Source organism: Homarus americanus, unplaced genomic scaffold, assembly GCF_018991925.1.
Source record: "Homarus americanus isolate GMGI-L3 unplaced genomic scaffold, GMGI_Hamer_2.0 scaffold7626, whole genome shotgun sequence".
NCBI classification, from domain to species: Eukaryota; Metazoa; Arthropoda; class Malacostraca; order Decapoda; family Nephropidae; genus Homarus; species Homarus americanus.
Window position 1 is genome coordinate 3,209,975 of NW_024718273.1, and position 22,485 is coordinate 3,232,459.

At 38.8% G+C, this 22,485-nt stretch overlaps 1 protein-coding gene across 1 annotated transcript in view; it reads left to right on the forward strand.

Annotated features, from left to right (window-relative positions):
* LOC121859372 (hemocytin-like) overlaps window positions 1–22,283 on the forward strand; it is a gene marked incomplete at its 5' end in the record, with an annotated part of 457,920 nt that extends 435,637 nt beyond the window's left edge. Inside the window, 3 exon segments of the mRNA XM_042356148.1 lie at window positions 8,685–8,926; window positions 18,195–18,350; window positions 21,565–22,283. Of these exon segments, the coding sequence (XP_042212082.1) occupies window positions 8,685–8,926; window positions 18,195–18,350; window positions 21,565–21,755 (589 nt within the window).
* Window positions 22,284–22,485: the final 202 nt, after the last annotated feature.

Genomic DNA, 22,485 nt, shown 5'->3' on the forward strand with positions numbered 1-22,485 from the left:
CATTATAATAAGACAAAGATGATTCATTTCTTGTAATTATTTATAGCAGTCTGTGCCTTTTGTACATGTACTCTATTTGTGTGTGTGTGTGTGTGTGTGTGTGTGTGTGTGTGTGTGTGTGTGTGTGTGTGTGTGTGTTTTCATCAACATAAGGGATAAAAATCCTAGTTGGGACACTAAACTATATCAGGCCAAACAGTTGTTTTCATATTTCAGGGGAAAATGTAGAATTATTATGAGTTATTGAGAGCAGAATCAGAGGGATATACATCGGTTGAAAAGCACTGTGAAAAAGAAAAGTGAGGCTAAGCAAATGTGATGAGGTCATGGGGGTAATGTGGTGCATTCTGGGCTATCAGTTTCACTCTAGTCACGGAAGAGTCAAGACCCCCATCATGCCACCAACCATCAAGGCTGGTGATGGGATCCCTGCCACCACAACACTGGACTAGAAGTCTCTCATGGTGGCTATGAAAACCAGTGGATACCATGGTTGGTAAAACGATGTACGAGTAATGTTTCCCTTGGCCAGAATTCCTCTTCACTGGAACTCTCCAATACCCGAAATTGAATTTTTTTCTGAGGGACACATTTTCTGGAAAATTTTGATAAAATTTTCTTAGTATCTAGAAAATTCTGGTGATGGGGGATATTTTCCGGGTTCGAGAGATGGTGTCTTATTATTTTTGGAACTTCCGAGAACATTTTCCGTTATCCAGAAAATTCCAGGATGAGGAATTTTTTTCTCGTTCCCGGAAATGCTCTGCACCAATTGTTCCAGCTAACAGAAATATCATTGTACAATACATTAATCCATTACTAGCCATGGGGTTTATGTTCTAGAATTGTCCTGCAGTTGGCAAATTGTGGTTGACAAGGTTTGGGTCTAGTAGACAAGAGGCTTTGGAAATTGATTGATGAGAAAGATACCAAAGATTTCATAATGTAAAGTAAAGCTAAAAAATTTGAAAATAAGTACAGGGTGTATGCTATATTTGATTTTTTGTATTATACTGTACTGTACTGTAGAAACTCTAAGAGATAATTTTCTGTTCCAACATGTCAAGGACCCTATGCATTACAGAGGGCAGCAAACATCCAAGCCACTGGAGCTCATCATAACAAACGAGGAGGGTATGGTGGCCAAACTGGAACATCTATCCCTAGTTGACAACATGTAATGTTGTCGTTCAGATTTAACTGTTACCTAGTTCATGACAAAAGCATGCCAAGGTGCAAATATTACAAGGGAAATGATGACGGGATGAGGGCTATCCACTGGCATGACTCATTAAGGCATAAGAACGCAGACACTGAATACCATAGCTAGTAAAGTGAACCATTTGATCTATAAATATATACCCAGTGCCTCTAGGAATACAAGGAGACCCCTACACATGAACCATGCGGCGGTCGACAAAGTTAAGAAGAAAACCCAGAAATTCAAGGCGTGGGCTAGGTCAAACAATGAGCTGGACAGGAGGATGTTTGCAAGAGCCAGACACCAAATAAAGTCAGAGTGAAGAAGGGCTGAAAAGGAGTTCAAGAGGCTGGTTGCAAGCGAGGTCAGGTCAAACCCAAAGTCGTTTTACCGCTATGCAAAGTCGAAATTAAAAACATGAGTAGGAGTATCAGACCTGAGGCTTGAAGATGGTAGTACCGCAGATTCTGACCAGGATAAAGCTGAGGCATTGAACAGCTTCTTTTCCTCGGGTGTTCACAAGAGAGGATGCGATTAACCTTCCTGCGTTTGAGGACAGACGGTTCGTCACAGCACTGACCCACATTGTGTTCCCAGAAGAGATTATAAGAAATTAACTGTCAAAGCTAAAGGTCCTGACCCTGACATGGTGCATCCCAGAGTGATAAGAGAGTTGTGCAACGAGCTTGCTGAGCCCCTGATGATCTTGTTCTGTAAATGCCTCGATGAAAAAAAGGTCCCAGTTATTGGAAAATGGCTTATGTTAGTCCTACCTTCAAGAAGGGCGATCGTCACTCCATGAATATCTATAGACCGGTGAGCCTGATCAGCATAGTATGTAAAGTACTTGAGAGCATTATAAGAGATGCCATAATGAAACATCTACTTCGAAACAAACTTGTAAAGGTTTTATGCTGGGGTGCTCCTGCTTAACACAATTACTCAAGGTACAGTACTAGATATTTGGACCTAAATTCTAGAACAGGGTGGTAATATTGACAATAATACCTCGACAGTGTACCCCATGAAAAGCTGAAAATTAAACTGGAAGGGTACGGGATTCGGGGAAATGTCCTAGCGTGGCTTTCTCCATGACCGCAATCAGTGTATGGTGATAAATGGTATGGAATCGTCATGTGCACCCGTCACAAGCGGGGTACCACAGGGCAGTGTATTGGGCCAGCTATTGTCTGTTTACTTCAAAAATGACATGCCTGACGCTGTACATTCCCTTATACAAATGTTTGCGCATGACACAAAGTTATTTCGGAAAATTAAGAAACCAGCAGACAGTGAAGAGCTGCAGAAGGATCTCTATGAATTTAAAGAATGGTTGAAGAAATGGCTGCTAAGATTCAATGTCACGAAGTGTAAGAGGATGCACCTGGGGCGTACCAACGGTAAGGAGGCGTATCATATGTCCCAACTGGTTGAAGAAACTGCATTAATTGAGACTGGGTGTGAAAAGGACCTAGGTGTGTATGTTGACAATGAGCTGAAGCTCTCGGGCCATTGTGAGAAGGTGAATCAGGAAACTAAATTATTGGGTCTTATAAGAAGTGAAGTGCTTCCCCATCTGGAGTACTGTCACCTTGTTTGGTCCCCGAGATATGATAGGGACTGTTAGTTGATTGAAAATGTCCAAAGGAGGGCCACCTGACTGGTGCTTGCACTACGGCACCTCAGCTACCCTGAGAGATTAGAGTGTCTGAAATTGCCTAGCTTATGCTACAGACGGGAAAGGTGGGACCTAATTGAGGTGTATAAACACTTAAAAGGGCACTACTCAGTTGAGTGCCCTTACCTGGAGCCGGCAGACACTTGCCCCACGAGGCGTTACAGCTCAAGGGTGAAGAAGCCGCAAGCCCAGAAAACTGCGAGGGGTAACTTTTTCGGAGAGGGTTGTGAACTCTTGGAACAATCTGCCAGAGAGTGTTGTGACGGAACCGAGTGTGAGCTCTTTCAAGACCAGACTTGACAAGCACTGGAGCAGGTTTAGATACATTCAGCAGCCAGATGCATGCCCAGTACTTGTCAACAGTGCGAACAGACACGTGACCGATCGCCCAAGTGGCTAACGAGCCAGTTAGTGGTGAAGAGGAGAAAAGTAAAGTAAAAGTACTGTACTGTATAAAAAATACTATGCAATACACTGTGTGGGTATTAAGAAGACTTGAAAAAAAATGTATAAAGGAGCAGGTTCTTCTGATGTTTTCATTGTTCTCCTGAGCAACTGAAATAAATATACAAAGTTTTTATATCATATGAGGTTTTCATACTAGAATGTGTGTGTATGAATAATATGAATTAAACAATTGCTAATTCAATATTGTTAAGGCTTTGGGTTGATTAAAACAGCATGAAATATCAAATTGCCCTCATCCCAACATTACCCCACAAAAGGAAAAAGGCCAGAAAACAGTTAAATTTAGCAGTTTTTTTCTTTAAATACTGTACTGGTAAGTATAATGGTATTGTATAATAAATTCATCTCGAGCCACTTCATACAGTGTGCATACAGTACAGTACAGTACAGTACAGTACAGTACAGTACAGTACAGTACAGTACAGTACATAAAACTACACATAACCTTCACTTTATAAGAGGGTTATGTTCTGTGAAACCATGCATAGCTCTAAATTGCATAAATTTAATACAGTAAACCCTTGTCATTCACAGGGATTGGGTTCCAAGGAATGGTGTGAATAAGTAAAACAGCGAATAGCAACTTAAAATACCATAATGCACTATTGTATACCATTACTGTGTATAAAAAATAAGTCATCCAGACTTACATCCGTATGTAAAAGTTTGGAACTTGATGAAGTATTCTCTACAGCACGATGAAGTCTGGTTACTGAAGTTGAGGGAGATTATCCAGACCCTCAGGTGGGTCATCAGGATCAATCTTGGAAAAGGGTGATGCAGTGGTGGTTGGTGGAGAGACAGGTAGTAGAGTGACAGTGGCTGACCGAGGAGGTGAAGGAGATGGATCAATTGGGCGAGTGGTTGGCTCTTTCTTGAAAAACATCATTATTAGTAGTTGTTTCATCTTGGTTTTAAGTTCTCTAAACATTTCCTGGTAGAGAACCAATGCAGGGCTAATTTTTTGGATGATCTTAAGGCTTCATTCCATAGAAAGGTCGCAGTCAATAATTAAATCAGTTACCACCTTCACATGTCGGAAAAAAAAAACACCAAAATTGTTCTAGCCCCTACCTTCTTGTTGCAGTTCTAAGATTTCTTCTTCTTTGTCTTCCTTTGCACTTTTTACCAACTCTTCCAAGTCATCATCTGTCAGTTTCTCTCCCTGCCCAGCAATCAGCTCTTCCACATCTTCTACGACCACATCCACAAACCTCTCACTCCCCAATTCATGCTCAACACTCACAATGCCATTCACATCATTTTCTATAGATGGGAGTCCCTGGAAGTTATTAGCACACTCAGGCCACAGGGTCTAATAACAAGCATTCACTGTCTCGGATTTTAGCTCACCAAATGATTCATTGAGTTTGTACTCTTTCCAACACTTGCTAACATCAAGGGACTGCAGATACGACCAAAAGAGGGGTAGGTGTAATACGCCTTGAAGGTGCGTATTACACCCTGATCAAGAGGCTGAATGAGAGCAGTGGTGTCAGAGGTTGGAACACTACCTGTACACTTGGATGAGTAAACTGCAAACTTTCTGGGTGGCCTGCTGCATTGTCTATGATTCATATAATTTTGAATTCCATCATCTTGGAAGCAAGATACCTTTCCACTTCTGGGATTAAGTATCTATGGAACCAATCCAGGAATGCTTGTACAGTCACCCATGCCTTCTTGCTTGATTACCAAAAAACAGGCAAAAGGTTCTTGTTTTTTCCTTTCAACGCCCTAGGGTTTGCTGAGTGGCAGAATAAGTAACGCTTGATAATGTGGCCTGCTGCATTGTCTTAAAAAATAAGCATCACTCTGTTTTGGCTGCCTTGAGCCCTAGGGCCTGTCTTTCCTGCTTGTTAATGAAATTTCTACCAGCATCTTTTTTCTAAATAGACAGGATTCATCTTAATTGAAAACTTACTCCAGTCAATAGCCTTTCTCTTCTATTATCTCCCTTGTTTCTGCGGTAATGTGGTCAGCTGGTGCTGCCTCTCCGGTCAGCCTCACATTATGGAGTGAGAATCTTTTCTTAAAATTATCGAAATGACCATTACCGGCACTAAAAGTTTGTTCAGTAGCCACACTAGCCTCTTCACCACCTGTTGATTCATAAAAATGGTCATAGAGACTCTTAGCCTTCTCATGAATCACATTGTTGTTAATCAGCACATTTTTCTGGTGCTGTTCCTAAATCCAAATGTTAAATGCTTTTACCGTTTTCACTATGTTTTTATCATGATCAGTCTGCGCCACTTTAGCACTTACAGATTCACTTGTTCATTCTTCGTTATGTACCGCACCGTGGACCAGAGGCGGACTTGGCACCGTTTGGGGGGTGTGCCATTTCATTATGAGTTGGGGCACATTCCCTCCCACTGGTGCTGATAGTTGGGGCCCATTCCACCCCACTAGACTTGTTAGACATGTATGACCTATGCATTTGTCACCAAGTTTATCATTTTCTGAGAAGAAGCAATCATTTGATAGTTTCCTGACATGTCAGTTGTGCCATCCATCATAATACTATTAATTAATAGAGAAAAAGACCGTGGCAATAATATCCCCACCCTATCCCCCATTTGTTGTTGGTTCAGAGTAGTTAGAATTTACAAATCAGGGAAGTATTTGAATTTCTTTCAAAGATTTTTTTTTAAGGGGAGGAAAGGGGGCTCCATTTGCCAAGGCACAATGGCCATTGAGACACGACCATGGACTCCTTCACACCAAACAACCAGCCCTCATTCCTTCCTTTAACTTAAAAATAATTAAACTTTTTTGGTAAGGTTCATCACTGACTTTTGCCTTTTATGTTTCACTTCACTAACAGAATTAGCACTAGGCTTAGGGGCAATTTTGCTCAAAAACACTGAGAGTTTTGAGTACAACTCGAATGATGATGCATTGCAGGCAATGGTTAGGTACAAACAAGGGAGAGGAGACACTGTGGGCATGTGGGGGTGACTTATAGTGCTCTCATAGAGGCTTGTGAACTATCCACTATCTGCTAGCTGGGAATAGTCGAAACCACGAATAGTAAACCCACAACCATTTCTGGAGTTTCCCCAACTTTAATTCTGGCACTTTTTCATAACAAAGTCATGCTAAAAAACAACAGTAAAGCTATATTGAAACAAAATACAGTAAAAACCCAGACTACCTAAGTAAGGGCACGAATCTTGAAAAAAAAGTTATTTATAAATAAAAAAAATATATCTTGCGGGTCATCGTTATTGTTAAGGAGCGAAACAGCATGGACCACATGGTCTTGCCAGCCCAGCCCACATCACAAGAGCACAGCTGTGGTGCACATAGTCTACACATGGCTATTACTCAGTGCAGATGTACAGTCGGAAACCACAATTTCTAGCCCACCCAGGTCGGGCCGAAGTTAAGGACCGGGTCCTTTCTGAACGGCAGGCCATGTTAACTATGGCGGGGCAACACGCGCACGAACACACAAGTTATGAACCCTTCGAGGCTTCGCTATCAGTCTGTCATGTTATATTCATCTGCTCTCTCCTGACATATAAATAACACATTGTGAGAACAATGCCCAAGTAAGGCTCCAAAGAGCAGAAAGCGCCTCACCATGAAGGAAAAATTTTAAGTGCTAGTGATGGTCGACAATAAATTCTCTGTCCTTGATATAATGTAGAAAATTGGAACTCTGAATTTACCGAAAGCATATTGTAAGTGTGATCCACTTCATCTACTGTACACTGAAAGTGTGGGCCCCATACTCACCTGCATAATCTTCACTACATAAGACACATCACCAAATTGCCAAGCAGCTTTGGCCTTGTGATGGCTATGATGTTGCCACTGATTTATGTAATGAAACTGTAAAAGTTGTTGGAAAATCATTTCAGTACTCTGATGTGGCTAAGAAATAAAGGCAATGTAATACAGTATGAAACTATAAAAAAGAAAAATGGAGAGCATGAGTGTGAACAGTATTATGTATGTATGGATGCCTCACACTTTCCCCGATATGACGTCACAGCATGCAGAGCGTAGCAGCCACATGTCTCTGAAGTCAGCTTGCTGGCTGAATTCGCCCACTCTCAGCATCACCACAAAACCACTTGTATGCCATATTATGCACAGACTGCATAATAGCTTTTTTTCATTAAGCAAATTGTGGGTAGAAGTAGGGTCCTCACATAATAGCAAATTCGCATGAAGTGGTGCGCATAAAGCGATGGTCAGAAAAGAAAAATAGAGACATTTGTCCTGGTACGATGTCCTCCGTAAACTTCCTGACCTCTCGTACGTCTACGGGAAAGGGTCGCGGAAAGGGGACGTGATTGCTGCCCGTATCATCATTGGGTATGACTTTGCTTGGGAGATTGGTATCCCCGCATCCCCTGAGCAACGCTCTTGTGCATTATGCAGAAGACCCGACAGCAGCACCCTTATTCACTACCTCCTAAGATGTCCCCACACACAACGCTTCCGTGACGCCTGCTGGACCACCACTCCACGACCCCCTGACGGAGACACGATGATCCTCCCCATACTGGCCAGATATTTTGTAAATAATATTGATTATGTGTTGAAGGAATATCCTTCCTTCCTTAGGCTTTAGTAAGCCCCTTTATAATATTTATACTGTATATACTTGTCACACTTGCCAGATGCTTCTGGTGTCATTGTGCAGGGGTACCTAGTGACAGCACTAGGATCCCACTTCCTCTATCAAGGAATAAACAATTGAAATTGAATTGAAATTGAATTGAGACATTTGTAGAAGTACCGTATTCACTCAGTAAGAGCTGACACAACTATTGCATGATAAAAAAACCACTCCTCTGAAATCCTCCATTGCCACATGAAGAATATTAATATGCCAGGTGTATTAATATGTGTTGTGTTTTGGCGATAGGATCACACTAGAGAACATCCTGTTTACGCTAAACTCAGGATCGAACCTGGGACTTATTGGTGGGAAGCAAGTGTGACACCGTAGTATCACTGGACTACCAACACCAAGAGAAACAGAGAATATTCCAAGTTTAAAAAAAAAATCTTTATGTTTATCTTCTTATTCCATACTGTATTATTATTTTTCACCTTGCCATATGAAGGTTTGCACTGTTGGACTAAGATTTATACATCTGAAAAGATTCACTCCGTTAGTGCATTTGGTCTTCAGTCTTGTTTTATGTCTGATATATCTTTGCCTGTTGATGAGATAACTACGATCCAGGTAAGCCTAATGGTGTTCAAGTATGCCTTAGGATAATTTTATCTTTTTTATGTTATCTCATTATAGAAACAGAAATTAACTTCCTTATGTAATTGATTTTTTATAACATTTGTTACTTCTACCAGTGATGAATGCTGTGGCAAGTGTATTCCAACACACTGTGTTGATGATGATGTAGCTTACTCCATTGGTCAACATTGGGAGAGTGAAGAAAACGTCTGTTTTGAGTACAGCTGTGAACTTCGTAATGGTGTCCCAACTACTGTTGCAACCAGGAAGGAATGTCCATATTTTGACCCTGAGTGTCCTGATGAAGCTATATATATGGATGAGTTTGGTTGTTGCAAAGGGTGCAATACTACAACAGGTAAGAATCATATTTGTAGTTTGTATAAGAATTAGGACATACTTAATACTCCAGCCATTTCAGAAGGTGTCACCTGTATAGCCATCAAAACGTCAAAGCATGTCGTAATATATCGGCCCAGCTTGCAAAAATAATAAGTGATAGTGAAATGTGGTGCAGTAGAGTCATGCTTGTGGGTATGGTGAATTATAATGAATATATTGTTTTTATTTGATATGTATTCATAACGCCATCACCATTGTCTTGCATATGCCAAGGTCTACCTCGTCTGAGGGGTAAGTGGAAATATTATTGCCAAAATTTGAGTTTTTGTCACAGAAACTTCTAACTGTTCTATTTCTTTTCCTTAGTATGTGTACAGTAATAATCCACCATAAAAAAAAGATATTTTAAAAGATATCAACAAAAAATGGCAAGAAAAATAATGTGCATAAACATTTCGGCGACTGTATGCCTAATCACTACTTATTTTTACTTTTTATTTTGTAAATCCGTTACTTTTTACATTATCTTTTTTTTCTGATTACACCATCGTCTTCTTTCTTGTCATCTGCATTCTATACTGACTACTAATGCAATAATATGGGTACAGCATGAAGAGGAATCAACAGTAAACTCTCACTTTTTATTTATACTCGCCAAAATGGCTTTACTGTATTTATTTATTTATTTATTATTATAATTTTTTTTTCATATGATTTTCAGCCCATTTGACTATCATAGCCATGAAAATATCTCAGGAAAAAATATCCTCTCCACGATTTCTGGTCATTGTGCGGGCTCCAAACAGAGCGAGTGACAGGCTGATTAAATAAATTTCACGTGATCCCGAGAGTGTTAAAGAAAGTAAATAATATCTCCAAGAAGCAGATGAGTGCCTGTGCAGCCATCTCTCTATTTAAATGGTAGTTACATTCTTCAGAATGACTGTGTAAATGAAAAACGTGTAAATAAAACTTAATTATCCCAGAATAAATAAAGGAAATGGCAGAGGTTAGGGGAAACGTTCCCTAAAAACTGTAATTTGTTAATCTATTTCCTTCAATATGTTTTATCTACAATAATATAATAACAATAATAAAGCAATAATAATAATAATAATGATAGTAGTACAATAATACAGTAGAAGCAAACCTAATAATACAGTAGTAAGGAAATAGATTTTAAATGAAAATTTGTGCTAACATTTATGTTGAATGATGGCTGGGATGGCATGCGGAACTGGTGGTGGTAGAGGAGAGGTGGGGGGGTTACTACTTTTTACTTTTATCCTCTTCGCCACTGATTGGCTCGTTAGCCGCTTGGGCGATCGGTCACGTCTCTGATTACTTTTCCTTTTCATTTATTCTCTTCACCAAAAGATCGGCTCGCTAGCCGCCCGGGCGATCGGTCACGTCTCTGTCACGCACTGTTGGCAAGTACTGGGCATGCACCGGCTCCTGAATGTACCTGAACCCGCTCCAGTGTAGGTCAAGTCTTGTCTTGAAAGAGCTCACACTCGGTGCCGTCACAACACTTTCTGGTAGATTGTTCCAAGAGTTTACAATCCTCACTCCGAAAAAGTTTGCCCTCACAGTTTTCTGGACTTGCAGCTTCTTCAATCTTGATCTGTGACCCCTTGTGGGGAGAGCGTCCGCCAGCTCCAAGTAAGGACACTCGACTGAGTAGTGCCCCTTAAGATGCTTATACACCTCAACTATAAGTCACCCCTTGCCCGTCTGTAGTATAAGCTAGGCAAGTTCAGGCGCTCCAATCTCTCAGGGTAGCTGAGGTGCCGAAGTGCAGGCACCAGTCTGGTGGCCCTCCTTTGAACATTTTCAACCAACTGACAGTCCCTAGCATATCTCGGGGACCAGATGGGGTGACAGTACTCCAGATGGGGAAGCACTTCACTCCTGAAGATCGTTACGAGGGATGGACCGTCTAGATATCTGAAAGTCCTTCTTATAAGACCCAATAATTTATTTGCCTGGTTTACCTTCTTCTCGCAATGGCCCGAGAACTTCAGCTCATTGTCAACATAGGGGAAGGAGTCATATGAATCAAATGAAAGAGCAGGTGATGGGGGAGGAGAAGTTTGAGTATTTGCGTTGCCAGATGTCGATGGCTGAGGTTTAGGTGATGTTACTCTTTCCTATTTTATAAAGTAGGAAAAAATGAGGTACAAAAAATGAGGTACTGAACTCCGCTGCCTGGCACAATGGCATTCTCTTAAAAAACTTTGTTATTTTAAAAATAGATATTAATTTAATACTAGTGTTATTTTAAAAACATGCAAATTAAATCCGTGTAAATCGAGAGGTGACTGTAATAGTGGAAGATACTGGGGAAATGTAACACAAAGTTCCCTTTAGTACCACTATTATTGTTGTAATTATTTTGATTAAAATACAGGAAATGCACAACCTATCAGTTGTTTAAGGTATTCTGCAGTACTGAATTGTGATGCTGTTTAAGTCAAGTCACCATGCTATGATTCTGTTTATGTACACAGTAAAACCTCGTTAAGGCGGACTAATTGTGGGGAAGGAATGTCCGGGATAAGAGGTTGTCCACCTTCGAGCATTTTTTTTCTAAAAAGACCGCCATTTTAAACAAAAAACGAGTACACCACCAATGTGTCCAAGTGTTATGAAGGAAATACATGTTTTTTAATCAAAATTAATTTAAAAAGGCAAAGTGCAGTACATAAAGTACTGTACAGTACACTAATTTTTAGTTCACTGAAAAGATCTTAGGCTTAACCTTCTCACCATCCTTACTGATACCAAACACTTTCTTAGTTGGCCATAGTTGTTAATTTTTTTTCAATTATAATGAAAAAAAATATTACTGCTACTTCAGCCTATGGCAAATACTAAATATATAAACACTATACATAATGGTTTAAAAAACACCAAAATACAGTACTGTACCGTATCTTACGGCAGGGAATATTTAGGAAAAAACTTTTGTGTGTATTTTCCTCCTGTAGCCATAATTTTCTATGACTAATATAAGGAATAAATAAAAATAATATCAATAAATAAGTTACAAAAAAATTGTATTGTTTTGCCAAATCAGTAAATAAAAGCCAAATAAAAGTTTAGCACAGTCACCAATTGCATATACTACCTGTTTCACCATAGTAACGAAGATCAGCTGGGACGCTGTTTCCTTAGCACCCCCCCCCCCTACACTTTGCGACCGACTTCCCCTCCCTCACTCAGCCAGCTAACTTATGTGCAAAGAAATGTATATTCCCTTTAGGACAATTATTTCTTTTACTTTTTTCCAAGTGTGTATGTAGGATGCTGTGTGCATGTAACTGAGTAAAAATAAAGAAAGAAAGTTGTGTGTATATACCCAAAAATACGAGTTGAAAAGCAACCATATACAGTAGAAGTCCAAAAATCCGGACTGCTTTGGGATTGGGTCGGTCTGGATTTTCGGATTTTCCGAATTCTCAGGCAGTACTTTTAAAATTGAAATTTAAGGAGGAATAAAGAAGAGATGAACAGGTACATTTTGATAGTGTATTCATTAGCAAATATAGCATGCTTCATTTATCAAAACGAGTAGTTTTAATGAAAAAGCTGTGAATTCTAGAATTTTATTCTTTGCCTTTTTTATATCATAAATTGTAGACTTTCCAATGTCGTATGTTTCCATTAGAATAGTATTGCTCACATCACGTTCTAGTTTCTTAATTATTTCAAGTTTGTCACTCAATTTCAACGTGTTCTTCTTTCTCTTCACACAACGAAGTTTATCTACTTTAGGGGCCATTATTATGGGCTTGTACAGTACTCTGTAAATGGAAAGAGTAAGACTCAAAATATTGTTATATTACAATGGTATTCTATTCATACTGTGCTTGATATAATGCATTCACGGAAATGTAATATTTCTGCTGAAATGACGTATGTATTACAGTGGAAAGTGGGATAAAATCGTGATGAAAACAATGACTTTCGCTTTCTTTCGTTCAAAAGATGTTATCCCAATCGCTTTTCGTATGGTTTTCAGTTAAAAAACTGTTGTATTACAATAATATTCTATCCTAATTGACTTGAATAAATACTACGATACCATATCTCTGAATATTTTCATTAAAATCCATTAAAATCATTTTCTTTGTCATCGTCTGCAGCACCAAACAGCTTTTCCCAGTCCTCGCCTTGAACAGGTCTAGAGGGTATGTGTTTTTCGAATTGTTTTCAGTTAAAAAACTATTACATCACACGTATATTTTACCTAAACTGCGCCTGAATGAATATATTCTCGGAAATAAATAGTAGTTTTGCTGAAACGAGATGCATTTCAATGTAAAATAGGATAAAATACATGACGAAAACAAAAGACTTTACCTGAGCTTCCGATGTTCTTGAGATGTTACTCGTTTTTTTAATAGTTTTCAGTTAAAATTCTGTTATATTACAATGATATTCCATTCATACTGTGCTTGATATAATACATTCACGGAAATGTAATATTTTTGCTGAAATTACGTACGTATTACAGTGGAAAGTGGGATCAAATCGTGACGAAAACAATGACTTTCGCTTTCTTTCGTTCAAAAGATGTTACCGTAATCGCTTTTCGAATGGTTTAGTTAAAAAACTGTATTACAATAATATTCCCTCCTAATTGACTTGAATAAATATTTGAATGGAAATGTACAATATTTTTGTTGAAACTACCTGCGTTTCAGTGTAAAGTGTCGTAATAATAAATGGTAAACAATTTGCCTTCGGCACTCGTGTTTCAGGCAGGGCGAGCCTCGGTTTATAGGACTTAGTGTTTTTACAGCAGGTTTTGTTGTTCCATTACCCTCAAAAACTTGGGTCGAACTATAAGCGAGGAATATCATAAATTAACGATTTCTTGGTCAAAAAATCAGGGTAGACCTATAAACGAGGGGGGGTTATAGACGAGTATATAAGGTATGTTGTCACAATTTGATTGCTCGTTTTAAAGTGGCGACCACGTGGTCGCTTGTTGTCGCTGTGCAGCTGTGGCGCTCACGCATGCGCACATACACACATAAGCCCGCTTAAAAAAAAAAAAAAAAAAAAAATTAGTTTTCGTAAAGTCCGGATTCTCGGGTGGTCCGGATTTCTGGCATCCGGATTTTTGGACTTTTACTGTAACTCTTTACAGCTTGGCCCAATATCGTGGTGGTTACAGTGATGAGTCTAACCTGGCTACACTGCCATGATTAACCCCTGTTAAGTACTATTATATCAGTAAACACTAATAATCACAGTAAATCCAGTGAAATGTGGCAAGGGGGGGAGGAGAGTTACAACTGCAGACAATTATTTAACTAGACGTCACTCACTCGCTCCCAGGCTCCCATTGCCAGGCGTACGATCGAAATACGTATAGGAGAAATACATATCTTGTAATCTAATTTGAAAATGAATGGTGACAGGCACAGTGATAATCATAAACCATGCATTTACCTATGATAAAACAATAAGGAACATTGTATCATTACTAGAGTGAATGAAATAATATTTCCCAAAACAATGATAACTCTCAGGCACCTGTGTCCCACATGCTGACGCCTTGGTCCCTTGAAATTTTGGCTCAAGGCGGACATATTGCAAATTAGGACAAATTTTGACCCACTTTATTTCTGTGAAAAAAATATTGAAATATTTTCATTTTTGTATTATTTTTTTTTTTTTTATCCTCTTCGCCACTGATCGGCTTGTTAGCCGCTTGGGCGATCGGTCACGACTCTTTTCCTTTATATTCTTCACCAAAAGGTCGGCTCGCTAGCCGCCCGGGCGATCGGTCACGTCTCTGTCACGCACTGTTGGCAAATACTGGGCATGCACCGGCTCCTGAATGTACCTGAACCCGCTCCAGTGTTGGTCAAGTCTTCTCTTGAAAGAGCTCACACTCGGTGCCGTCACAACACTTTCTGGTAGATTGTTCCAAGAGTTTACAACCCTCACTCCGAAAAAGTTTGCCCTCACGGTTTTCCGGACTTGCGGCTTCTTCAATCTTGAGCTGTGACCCCTTGTGGGGCGAGCGTCCGCCAGCTCCAAGTAAGGACACTCAACTGAGTAGTGCCCCCTGAGATGCTTATAAACCTCAACTAGGTCCCCCCTTGCCCGTCTGTAGTATAAGCTAGGCAAGTTCAGGCGCTCCAATCTCGCAGGGTAGCTGAGATGCCGAAGTGCAGGCACCAGCTTGGTGGCCCTCCTTTGAACATTTTCAACCAACTGACAGTCCCTAGCATATCTCGGGGACCAGATGGGGTGACAGTACTCCAGATGGGGAAGCACTTCACTCCTGAAGATCGTCACGAGGGACGGACCGTCTAGATATCTGAACGACCTTCTTATAAGACCCAATAATTTATTTGCCTGATTTACCTTCTTCTCACAATGGCCCGAGAACTTCAGCTCATTGTCAACATACACACCTAGGTCCTTCTCACACACAGTCTCAACTAGTACATTTTCTTCATCCCGTTGGGACATATGGTACGCCTCCTTACCGTTGGTACGCCCCAGGTGCATCCTCTTACACTTCGTGACATTGAATCTCAGCAGCCATTCCTTCGACCATTCCTGGAGCCCACAGAGGTCCTTCTGCAGCTCTTCACAGTCCGCTTGGTTCTTAATTTCCCGAAATAACTTGGCGTCATCGGCAAACATTTGTATGGAGGAGTGTACAACGTCAGGCATATCATTTATGAAACAAACAAACAACAGCGGGCCCAATACACTACCCTGCGGTACCCCACTTGTTACAGGTACAGATGACGATTTCGTGCCATTAATCACCACACATTGCTTGCGGTCATGTAGAAAGTCTTCTATCCACGCTAGGACATTTCCCCGAATTCCGTACCCTTCCAGTTTGATTTTCAGCCTTTCGTGGGGTACACTGTCGAAAGCCTTGGCAAAATCTAGGTAAATATTGTCGATATTACCACCCCGTTCTAGAATATGGGTCCAAATATCCAATACCTTGAGCAATTGTGTCAAGCAAGAGCGCCCCGGCATAAAACCGTGTTGGCAATCTTTTACAAGGTTGTTTCGTAGTAGATGTTCCATCGCTGCATCTCTGATAATACTCTCAAGTACTTTACATATTATGCTGGTCAGGCTCACCGGTCTATAGTTGTTCGTGGAGTGCCTATCGCCCTTCTTGAAGATAGGACTCACATAAGCCACTTTCCATTCACTGGGGACCATTTGTTCATCCAGGCATTTACAAAACAGAATCTTCAGGGGCTCTGCAAGCTCGTTGCACAGCTCCCTTAGCAGGGTCCGCCTTAACGAGGTTTTACTGCGTGTATGTGTGTGTATACAGGGTACACACACACACAGTAAACCCTCGAAAATCTGAATTTCAGATAGTCCAGACCTGGCAAGAAACTTTTGTCCCAAACCCTTAAATATGTGTTGTTTTAAATTCCAGCCATGTGCGAGCATTTAAAATTACTGCCAGCGAGCAATCTCTTGGCCTCTTTCCTTCTCTTGGACCTATGAGTAAGCAGTTTATTCCCTCACTCTTAGAATGGACTTGCCCATAATGCTGCACTGTGATTGGTTAGCTTTAAGTTCAACACACAATCAGCCACAGAAAAGGGGTAAAATTTTAGGCCAAATAATTCAAACAATGGTGATGGTAATCCTCCTGGGAAGAGAGCACCTACTGCATCATCCATATGACACACACACACACCTGCCACACTCGACCTCGGTCTCCATTAATGATGACACATACACCATAAAAGGCTGATAATATGAAAATATAATAATGAATAAATAAAAAAATGGATTGCAGCAACAGACAATCCCCCACCTCCACCTCCTTTATGGAAGGAGGGGATGAGTGGTCAGGGAAGAGATTACCTTATGATTCGGCTTTGGAAATTTGAACTAACTATATATCTTGTACTAATTGTGATAGGGCATTCATTCTTGTAATAAATTGAAGCTTATATATTCAGGATTATGTTGCCACAATCACACAATAACAATCTTGTCATCATTAATAGTAATCATGAAAATGATCATAACCTTAGCAGTTTAGAAGCATTAGATTTTGATGAAATTTGTATATTTTGATATAATTATTCATGTACAGTCAGCCAAAGATCCAGCGACCCTACCCTGAGTCTCGTACTGGCAATTTTACCTGGCAATACTTGGTAAAGTAAGGTTGTATGTAAAGGTCATTGTGATTGGTGGATCTTTTTTCGGCTACATTACTGTCAGGATAAATATTAAATATTGCAATTCTGACAATTATTTGGAGGGGATATTAACACAAATATTAATGGGCAAAGTTGAGGGAAGGAGGGCCAGGGAAACGCAGAGACTGGGATGGAAGAATGAAATTAAAAACTGAGTCCACAGAGAGAGAGATAGAAAATCTTGGAGGATTGGTGAAAACAGCCCAAAAACGTTTAGAGTGGAGGACTGAAGTTGTTATCTCTCAGATATGAGGACGATACTCTGGTTGAGTGATTGACTATAGTGGTGTCAAAGTGGAACTTATTTCAAGTCTAAGAGCACTTATCAAAACTAACTCTGCATTCAGAAATGTTGGTAGGTATTTTTCTTACCAAGAAATGTCTACAAAAAGTTCACTCTCAGGTCAGCAACATGGTTGACTGAAGTGTTTTACTAGTTTGGTGGATATACAGGTGCCATTTAACAAAGTAACTAACAATTTTTAGGATAAAAATTTAAGCAATCCATAACTTCTTTATTATAATGAAAATGTACTGTAAGATCCATTTACAATATGTGTCGGTAAAGTACCCGAGGGAATGGCATGAGACATTTGTACAATGTGGAAATAATTTATAAATTAGACAATCACTGGAGATGGTAGTCACATTGACATTCAACTTTACAAACAAATTGAATGTGTTACAATGAGGCATTGTGGAAGTTTTGTTCACAATCATTATGAATTAAAAAAATTATTTCCTTTACTTTTTTTTATGATGTACAGAAGGTAGCAGTGATGTTCTCTGTTCACGTATTAGAGAAAATTTGGATTTTGAATTAATGTAGAATACAGTATTTCAATTGTGGCATGAAAGTACATATTGTTATAAACTCTTACTTGCTTAGATCTCTTTGGTGTGTGTACCCAATTCAGGGGGGGGGGGCGTGAGGTGGAGAGATGTAGCACCCCCCTCTTTTTGAGGCTTGATATACTTGTTTCATCCCAATTAACCGAGAAGACAATTTTGTGGACAGATATAAAAAGACTTGGATAACTGTGACAGGGTTTTTTTTTCTAGGAAAGTGTAAACCAGAGGTCATACCTCTTGAAGAAACTGTCGGCCTCTTTGAGATATCTTTACCACGTAGGGGAACATGCAGAAACACCAATACTGTTCCCAACTTTAAGCGGTGCTCTGGATCCTGTGATTCCTTTACAGTGTTTCAGAAGCAAGGTAAGCTGTATGATTTTTTGGGTCATTGATATAATAAAGTTTGCTTTGCCCTATCATGTCCCAGTCTCTATTATTATGAAATGAAAATAATATATATTTTTTAATTATTTTCATCTTAATACCTTGTTTACTTTTTTTTTTCATAATTATAAATGTCTTCTGTCTTAGTGAAATTTCCATTTGCTTATAATGTCACAGGAGGGGGAGGAGGGAAGTGAGGTGTCTAATAATCAATAATAAAAAGAAGTTCAAAGCTGGAGTGCTTTGGTCATTATAAAAGAGGTCATTATAACATGGTGCTAATGAAGATGGATACTTGCTTAATAGCAAAATTAGCTGAAATAATAAATAAATGCCTTTAAATATTATTATATACCTATAGAATGTCTAAATGATGATAAAATGAGCCAAAATAAGTCTTAAACATTAGAAAACGTTGCAATTACCTAGAAATACATATGTAATTTTCCACCGCCATCTTTGTACGAAAAGTAAACATTACATGGCCAGCAAACTGCCCCGGAGCATCAATAATAAAACAACAAAAAGGGCTGCCACAATCAGTATAGGTGACAATTATTAACTTTGTACATTCAAATAATGACTTTGTTAACATAAATAATAAATTAAACTTATTTTAATAACACTCACCAGTTAATTTTTGGAGAGCTTGCTGTGTGGTTTACTACTGCTGCCTCGCTACTACTGTGCACCTACAAATGACTTTCCTGGGCACCTTGGCTGATTTACTAACACACTCTCTTGCCAACCATTTCCCTCATAATGGGCATTAAATGTTCCCAAAACACACGTACCTGTAGATAATGAATATGAAGAGACATACCGAGACATATCTGACACGAATCTTGACGGGCCACTGTATACATCTTGAGATGATTGCTGATTGGCTTAGGGGTGTAAATAACAAAGATAGCTGCAGATTTTATATGTTTTTATTTTTCACTAATGTTTTCTTGTTTTTTCTTGAATGATACCATACTTACTATTATACAATATTTACTTTTTTTTTCCTGCCACAAAACGAAAATCCCTTGGCCAAAGCTTCGTTAAATGAGGAGTGACAGTAGATAAAAACCCTAATACATTTATCTATTTAGGGTGACTTGACATAACCTAATGTATCCAGTGATTCATGCTTACACTGGCTGGTTGGTGACAAAGCTTCAGAGAGGAAATTATCTACAAACCTCTTATTGTGTTCAATAATTAATCAAAAAGTTGGTATTTGCCACTTGATCATTTCTTTTGTTATACTGTACGTATATATATTTTTTCCTAGGTTTTGTTTAGGTTTTATTATTAGATTTTATTGGAAAATGAAAGCTATATTAGTTTTTGGTGAACAGGTTGGGTCAAAAGTGAATTCTTCAAGAATTATAGAATTTCTTCTGTACTATATGAAATTTGAAGCCACTGACCATATTGGCCTTCAGAAAACTTTTAGTATAGTATTAAACTTGGTATTATTTAATGTAATGAGTAGAAAGGAGCATTTTAAATGTACTACAGGTTGTACCTCTCTAGTCCGGCAACCTCAGGACCTGACGGGTGCCGGACCATGGAAATTGCCGGACCATGGAAATTCACCCCTTTTCCTGGATAGATAGTGACTTGTGCTTATGCCTGGAAGCACTAGCACCACTTTCTCTGCATCATGGTCTCTTTGAAGACATATTGAAGGGTTAAATGTCGTATAGTAGCTTCTCAAATTTCGCGAGTTTTTAATTCTTAACGTATTTTATTGGAACACACAAAAAATTAAATAAATAAACATTTTGACGGCGTAAACTTGAATTTCGACGGGTTTGAACGGCCCGCCAATGTGCAGACGACGTGCATAATCGTGTAAACAGCGTCATTTCTCTTATGTACAAAAGATTCATTATCGTTTATTACTGAATGTCTTTTTTATTGAATTAATGTTTATGTGTGCAAAATGAGCAATAAAATTCATTAATGATACGTAGAATATTAAAACACGAGGAAATGACACAACATTGTTTTCGTTGATTACAAAACCAGTGACTGACTGGTTCTACATATAAAACTGAAGAAAATAAGACCTTGGTTGTAGCTGTAGTAAAATTAATATGGTTGTTTTAAGTAATGTTATTTAATGTTAATAAATGGAACAATAGAAGTAGCTAACGATAATGGTAAAGAAAAAGAGAGATCGCATATGTAAGTGCGCATGCGCACACGTGAAAACATATCGTCATTACTTTACATAAGAATATGAAAGCAACACTTATTTACTGTTCATATATATTTTAATTAATGTTTCTGAATTTGTTTTTATTGAATTAATGTACGTGTGTGCAAAATTAACAATACAATTTATAAATAATACGTGGAATATTAGAGGAGACGAGACGGCTGCCGGCATTGTTTATGTTAAAGCTTACGAAACCAGTGACTGATTGGTTCTACATATAGAACTGAAGAAAATAAGACCCTGAGTTTAGCTGTAGTAAAATTAATGTAAAAAATGAATATGGTTGCTTGAAGTACCTGTACTGTTATTTAATGTTAATAAATGGAACACTATAAGTGGCTAACCATTAATGGTAAAAAAAAAAAAGTGAGACTGCTCGTATGTAAGTGCGCACATGTGAAAATTTATCGTCATTACTCTACATAAGAATATGAAAGCAACACTTATTTACTGCTCATATATATTGAAGGGTTAAATGTTGTACTCTGTATAGACAAGCAGAGAGAGAGAGAGAGCAGCCGAACTGCCGGATGTAAACAAACCTTAATTTCCCGCGGCTTTTTTTTTAAGGGGATTAGCCCACCCAGGCATAGGTCACTGACCCACATTGGGACCTGAGGGGCAAAAATTTAATACTCCTGTAATAATAATAATAATTCAGATGAGAAAAAAAAAAAGCTGCCTATCTACCTATTGGACAAACTAAAATCGTTCCGGACCACGGGAGTTTCCGGACCACAGAATGCCGGACTAGAGAGGTACAACCTGTAGTCATAAACAGTGAAGAAGAAAATGTGTTTTATAGTACGTCATTTCAGACAATTTGGAATCTTGTAAATTATAAACTGTGGTAGTCTGTATTAGTTCATCATCACTGGGACACTTAAGGATTCTTGTTAATGGACAATTCCAGTTAAAGTAAATCAAATTACACTTTCAGTATTTAATGTGATTTTTCTCTATTTTTTTTCTTTTCAGGTCAACAGCAAAAACATGTCTCCACATGTTTCTGCTGTAAACCTTCAAAATCTGACAAGATGGAGGTAGAGCTGCTCTGTGATACAGGAGAAACCTACATCTCTCATTATGATAACATTGTAGAGTGTCAGTGTCTTGAATGCAGTGATAACCCCCAAGAATATGAGCCTTCTAAAAGAATTAAACAATAGATTGAAAATTCTAAGAAATATATCTAATTCCATCAACTAGGCTCACCACCATGTACCTGTGCTGGCTATATTGTGTGTGTGAAGTAACTACTAAGATGGACCCAACCTGTTGACAACCCCCGCTTGACTACAACCTTCACCAGTTTCCTCACTTATCTTAACCCTAAGGTGACAGTGCAAAAACTTCTCATATAATAATGATTTATTATCAGTTTCAACTGTGGAAAATAACTGATGATATCACCTTTTGATGACATAAGAATGCTGCCTAAAGTTTTTGATATTAAAGGAACTGCGCTTGGTTCACTGGACAGATGATGACTGACCTCCATGAACAATGACCCTCACTATATTTACTCTTACTACATGCAAGCATAAAAAATACAAAAACATTGAAGCAATAATAAAACTACATAAAAATGAGTGTTGAAGCAAACACAATATATTAAAAAAACATGAGCAATGAAAAGTACAAAAACATTGTTAACACAAATTTTTTTTGTTTTTTTTAATAAAAGTAACATTAAATATATTTGCTTTATTTAATACCCTGTTATGGCAGGCTAATATTTAGTGTCAATTAAGTAATGTACTAAGGACATATACTACTGTAGTATACTGTACAAGTTGGACCTTGCTAATCTGGGAAACCTGGGACCAGACCGGTTCCGGATTGGCGAAAATTCTGAACCATCGAAACCGAGGTTTAAAAAGGCAAAATAATGCGTAA